This window comes from Myotis davidii, unplaced genomic scaffold (genome assembly GCF_000327345.1).
Source record: "Myotis davidii unplaced genomic scaffold, ASM32734v1 scaffold169, whole genome shotgun sequence".
NCBI classification, from domain to species: Eukaryota; Metazoa; Chordata; class Mammalia; order Chiroptera; family Vespertilionidae; genus Myotis; species Myotis davidii.
Window position 1 is genome coordinate 61,887 of NW_006383005.1, and position 6,933 is coordinate 68,819.

At 34.4% G+C, this 6,933-nt stretch overlaps 1 protein-coding gene across 1 annotated transcript in view; it reads right to left on the minus strand.

The window, feature by feature from the left end:
• Positions 1 to 6,933, minus strand: part of LOC102769384 (UV radiation resistance-associated gene protein) — a gene marked incomplete at its 5' end in the record, with an annotated part of 166,060 nt that overhangs the window by 55,453 nt on the left and 103,674 nt on the right. Inside the window, one exon of the mRNA XM_015557473.1 lies at positions 3,993 to 4,098. Within this exon, the coding sequence (XP_015412959.1) occupies positions 3,993 to 4,098 (106 nt within the window). The remainder of the gene's footprint in view (positions 1 to 3,992; positions 4,099 to 6,933) is intronic.

Consider the following 6,933-nt stretch of genomic DNA (forward strand, 5'->3'; position numbering starts at 1 on the left):
ATCTTTCTTCTATCATTGACAGTCCCTCTAGGTTGTGGGCTGCTTGCCTGTGTTCCTGAGAAGCATCTACGGTACCAGTCTATAGAGTGTGTTTTCTTTAGTGAATTACCGGTATGTTTACCGGTAATAAACTTGCACTGTTTTATGTATATGTTTGATTACATACAGCCTTGTGACAGTTTTCCTGCATGTCATAAGCATTTGAATATAAATTAAAATGTTAAAATCAAATCTGATATTGTTTTACCTTTTATTTGGTGTGTGGAAGGTGTGCGGAAGAGGGGGTAGTCTTATACGGCGAGTATATAACAAACTCTGTATTTTGAGTGGAAATGTTAGGGGGTCGTCTTATACGCCCAGTCGTCTTATACGCCGGCAAATACGGTATATGGAAACTATAAACTTTCTTTGCAAGTTTTCTATAAATCTAAATAGTTTATTTTTTTAATGGGCAAAAATATTTGTATTATTAAAAAAATAAAAATATTTAAACCTACACTTCTTAAGAGACATGAGTGGCCAATAAAGATATAAAATATGCTAATTATAGCAATCCTATATAATAAAAGGCTAATATGCAAATCAACCGAACAGCAGAATGACCAGTCACTATGACACGCACTGACCACCAGGGGGCAGACACTCGATGCAGGAGCTGCCCCTTGGTGGTCAATGTGCTCCCACCGGGGAAGCACCACTCAGCCAGAAGCCGGGCTCACGGCTAGCGAGCACAACAGTGGTGGCGGGAGCCTCTGCCACCTCCAGAGCAGTACTAAGGATGTCCGACTGATGGCTTAGGCCCACTCCCCACTGGAGTCAGTCAGACATCCCCCAAGGGCTCCCAGACTGCAAGAGAGTGCAGGCCAGGCTGAGGGACCCTGCCCCCTCCGGTGCACAAATTTCGTGCACTGGGCCTCTAGTATAATTATAAACAAAACTAAAAAAACTACACACCTATTTGAAATTAAAATAATTTTTTGAGCTCTTAAATGAAATGGGCAAATCCTTAAAAGACATAAACTACCAAAGATCACTCAAGAAATAAATAATGCCCTGGTGGGTATGCTCAGTAGTTAGGAGCATCAACTGGAGTACCAAAGAGTCATGGGTTCAGTTCCCTGATCAGGGCGGGTACAGGAGACAACCAATGGATGTGTGCCTGTCACATCAATGTTTCTCTCTGTCTCTCCTCCCCCTCTCCCTCTCCCTCTCCCTCACTCTCTCCCTCTATAAAACAATGGGAAAAAAATATTCTGGGGTAAAGATCAACAAAAAAATAAGTAAATAACTTCAATAACCCTACAAGTATTAAAGAACTGAATTCCTACTTCAAAACCCATGAAGTAAACTCCAGACCCATATGGCTCCATTGGTAAATTCCATCAAACATTTAATAATTATTCCAATTCTATACATATTCTTCCAGAAAACAGAAGAGGAAATCCTTCCCAACTACTAGATGTGGCCAAGATTATTCTGACAACAAAAGCAGACAAAAAGATTACAAGAAAAGAAAACCACAGACCAATATTCTTCATGAATACACTAGATGCAAAAATCCTTTAAATTTTTTTAGCAAATTAAATCTAGTCATACCCAGAAAAACAATAATTCATCATTAACAAGAGGGGCTTTCCCAGGAATGTGAACTTGAATTAACATTCAAAGATCAAAGATAAAACAACAGATACAGGAAAGCCATATGACAAAATCCAAAACATACAAGCAAAAATTCCAGATGACAACCGCAGAAATTTCATGAGAAACATAATTAAATGCCAAAAAATTATGTTGGATATTGATATAATATGAGAAGATGCCAAATCTTTGAAAGTCATCAAGTATAAACCCAATTTCTTATAACACAGTTGATCTTGGAAATAGTCTGATTTTTTCAGCATCATATATGTCTTCTGACTCTATTTTTACTTATGCTAAAATTAAAATTAATTCTTGTACACTGAAAATGTTTGGAATGGAGTATGGTTACATTGGGCCAATATGGAAAGGGAACAAAAAAAAGAGATAATACTAAAAGTTTCTAATTTGCTACAGGTAAAGCTTAAAGTAGATCATTAACGAGTACATGGAATTATTCCCTGCCAAGGAGACAAACCAAAATTTCTGTCTTTACTTGTCAAATGATATGGGAAAGTTGCTTCCTTTCTTCGGGTCTCATTTTTCCTATCCTTTTATAAGAGGAGGCTACCCTAGATTCGTTCTTAAATTCAACAAATATTTATTGAGAAGCTATTATGTATCAAACACGTCCCTAGACATTGGGGAATATGGGGGTGGAGGGGCAGAAAAAACTCGCTCCCCTCACAGAGTTTACAGCCGAACAAAATACATATGTAAGATATATAGCATGTTTAAGGATAATAAATACTATGGAGACAAAGCAAGGAAGGGGGAAGAATGTACTGAGGGGAGTGTGGTTAGGGGACTAGATGATTTCTAGGTTCACTTTCAGTTCAAAAAAATCCAATGATTTCCTTCTAGGTTGATTAGGCAGTGTAAAAACACACTGTGAACCTCTGAACCTGACCTCTTTAAACTCGTATATTCTATCACCTTGCTCTGTATATCACCACTTACATTTAGAAAAATAGGATTAAACATACATTTTCCTTACTGAGACAAAGCATATGCAGTTATTTAATAAAATAAGTAATTTCCCATTCTTGACTTGGAAGAGGAAAAATAAGAAAAATAAAACCTATCAATTTCTCCCCAAAGATTCTAAAAATGTGGCATTTTGTACGATATAGAAAGGATTAAAATTAGCTGTTTTTCCTCCTCCTCCAATATACTTGTGGCCTGGAATCTGGTCCTTTACTGAACAAGAGGTGGTTTAACAGCCCCTCCAAAATAAAAGATTTTCCATAGGCAAGAAAATAAGTAAAGTATTATTACTATAGTTATTGCAGCTACCATGTTTTGTATGTCTGCTATGTGCCAGGTACAGCACTAGACATTTTATATATTAGGCTGAACTACATGAAACTCACATTTATAGATCAAAGTCAGCAAATTTATATAGTTTAAATAAGTTTTCATCCATTAATTTCAGATTCCATGAGAGAGAAGTCTGTGTAAGTTAACTGCATTGCTGCATTTAATAGATTTTATAGCTCATCTATTAAATTATTATCTTGGACAAAACTTCAAGGTAACATGAAATTTCTGTTTGGGTATGATATAAAGCCTTCTGCCAAGTTGATAGTGTGCAACCAAGTAACTTACAAAATTTTAGTTAGGACTTCATTTAGGATTTAGATGTTTTTTAAGCATCATAATTCATAGAACTAATTTCATCAAAAGCTATCCATAGCCATGTAGGTTCATTTTGAAAAAAAGCTCAATTTATTAATTATAACCACTATTCCACTTACAAAGACAGAATCTTCACTCCAAAAGTATTATTTTTGTTCTCCACTACAAAGACCAATAATTATACAATATCTTAAATCTGTCTATTTGGAATGAAATTTCTATTTTCTTGGAAATGCCTAATTAAAAGAATCTTTCCCAAAAGAGAACACTGTCTATAAACCTGCTTATTAAGGTCAAACCAAATAATTTTAAATTCATCTTTTAAAGCAGGTCTAAAGTTTTCTGTTTTACTTCTGGCAGCTATTTTTCATTCACTATACAGTTCATGTCTAGAGTTCACATTTATAAGACATTAATAAAGTAGCTTTTAATATCTTCTAAGTATTTCTATGTAATCTAAAGTTTCATCTAGCAAAAAAAGGCAGGCACTTTGTATGTTACATTATTAGCAGATGTGAAAGTTTATTGCCAACATTTAAATGCCAATAGAAGTCTCAGTGAAACATTAAGACAAAAAAGAAAGAAAGAAAAACTACCTAAAGTTGTTGTTTGTTTTTTTTTGGGGGGGGGGTGGAGAAGGAAATTACTATAAGAATATGATGATTATATGTAGAAATCAAGAACATTAAACAGGTAAATATATTTTAAAAACATACCAGGTCATTGCTTGTAGATGTGAGTCTTAGTTTTTCTTCAATTTCTTTTCCAATTTTCTGAACAGTTACCTGAGTCTGTTTAATTGCACACTGGGCTCTATGAAGCCTAGAAATAAAAGTTGTAGAAAATTTTAAGTGAGTTAACTATAAACTCTCAACACTGAACCACAGATATACAGTAAATGGATGAAATGGGGACAATTCCTCCAAGATAGACAGAATTAATAATAAACCCAAACTGACTATTTCACAATTTTCTAGCGTATTTACAATGAAACACAATATGCTTTAAAATCAGCCTTTCTATCCCTGCCAGACTGCCTCTGACACGTTGAGAGCTAAAATAAAGAACTCACAGGAGTCTGGAAGAGACGTTGGAAAATTATCTGGTCAAATCCTACCATTTTACAGATGTAGAACTGAGGCCTAAGAGAAGTTAAGTGGATTGCTAAAGTCACCGGGAGAACATCACTGCTATCAAGGGTGAATATTACTTATGGGTATCCATAAAAAAATTAATGACCTCAGTTAAAGAAGACTGATTTAAAGTAGCAGCCACACTGAAACAAGCAACATTAAAAAATACCGAGCTATTTTCTTTTTTGGCTTAATCATAGGTTTGGGTTTTTCTTGGTCTCTGTCTTCCAATAGTGTGTGAGTGTGTGTTTGTGTATTACTTATACATTTGCATATTAAAAATGGTCAAATTGTCTTCATTTATAGATGACGTTTTCATGTAGAAAATCATTAGAAATCTATAAGGCAACTTCTAGAACTAAAAGTCAGAGGATAGAAGGTAAATATACAAAGTTCCAGTTATATTTCTACATATGGGTCAATAGTTTTGCAATCACAATCAAAATCCCAAAAGGCTCTGGGTTTTTTTGGATGGAAATAAAGAAGCTGATAGCCCAGCTGGCGAGGCTCAGTGGTTGAGCATCAACCTATGAACCAGCAGGTCACAGTCTGATTCTGGATCAGGGTACATGCCTCATTTTCAGGCTCGACCCTCAATGGGAGCATGCATAAGGTGGCCAATCAACAATTCTCTCTCATCGTTGATGTTTCTATCTCTCTCTCCCTCTCTCTTCCTCTCTGAAATCAATAAAAATATTTTTTTAAAGAAGCTGATAGAATAATTTACACAGAAAAACAAAGAATCTAGAAAAGATAAAACAAACTTGAAACCTGCCAGACTTCAAGGCTTTCTTTTTTATAAAGCTATATAATCAAAACAATATGGTACTGGCATAAAGATAAAAAAATAGATCAATGGAACAGAGTAAAAAGCATACAAATAGACCTACACATATATGGCCAATTGATTTTGGACAAAGGAACCCATACAAATGAGTGGAGAAAGTAAAGTTTTTTTAAATAAATTATGCTGGAACACCAGATAAACACAGGGGGAAAATGAATTTCATTCCCTACCTCACAGCACTCACAAATAATTCAAGAAGATCCCAGTAAATATAAAAGCTAAAATCATAAAACTTCTAGAAGAATACATAGGAAGATCTCTTACAACTTTGGGGTAGGCAAATATTTCTTAGAGAAGACACAAAAAGCACTAACCATAAAATTTTTAATGGATAAACTGGACTTTACCAAAATAAAATAAAAAATGTCTATTCATCTAAAGATGACATTAAGAAAATGTAAAAGTAGTCCACAGACTGGGAGAAAATATTTGCAAAACATCTATCTGACAAAAAGTTGTGTCTGTAGTATTTAAATAACTCTTACACACCAGTAACAAAAAACACAACACAATTAAAAATGGCAAAAAAACAAAATGCTTTACAAAAGAAGACATAAGAATGGCCAATAAGCACAGGAAAATGTGCTCAACATCTTCGTCATCATGGAAATGCAAATTAAAATCATAATGAAATACCATTTCACACCTGTTAGAATAGCTAAAATTAAAATGACATCTAATGGGAGCAAAGATATGAAGCAATTGGAACTTGTATGCAGTACTATCATTTGAAAAACTACTCATTATAAAATTAAACATACTTCTAAACTATGACCCATAATTTCTACTCTTACATATTTACTCAAGAAATATAAAAACATGCCCACAAGAAGGTTTATATAAGACTGTTCATAGAAAACAACCCAAGTGTCCATCAAACAGAAGAATTAATAATACCCATACAGTGAAATTCCATTCAGCAATAAAAGAACACACCACTGATACAATATAAATGAATCGCAAACACATCATGTTGAGTGAAAAAAAAACACAGAAATATACTGTATGATTCCATTTATACACAGTTCAAGAACAGGTAAAAGTAATGTATGGTGACAGCAATCAAGAGTTCCTAGTTGCCTGTGTGGGGTGGACCTATTGGTAGAGAGCAGGGAGAACAAAAGAACTGAGGTGAGGAAAATGTTCTGTATCTTCATTGAGGTACATGGGTATACAAGGAATTTAAACTTAAGATTTACTCATATCACTGTATGTAAAGTTTACCTCAGTTTTTAAAAATTAGTCAACAATCCTAACCTAAGTGTTATCCTATATATGATATTAATTTATTAGGAATTTGATGGCACCAATACCTCTGCCAACATTATTATTATTATTTATTATTATTATTATTATTATTATTATTTATTATTATGCCAAGTACTAAAAATATTCATGGCATATTCTGCACTTTTGGAAGTTGCCTGACAGTTCTTAAGGATTTCTTAGGTCATCTGAAAGGGAGCAACTCTTATTATAGCTAGTTTGCTCAAGAGATGAGTTTTTTTTGCAATGTCCTCAGAGCTCCTAAGGAATCCAACAGAATCCATCCTATTGCCTCTTGCTCTGGGTGTATGTGTACACTCTTGATTGTAACAGTCCCTTACAAAGGTGGCTCTGAAGAAATTTAAAAGCAAGAAAATGCTCTTTGTGATGTGCTCCCAGCATACTTCCGCC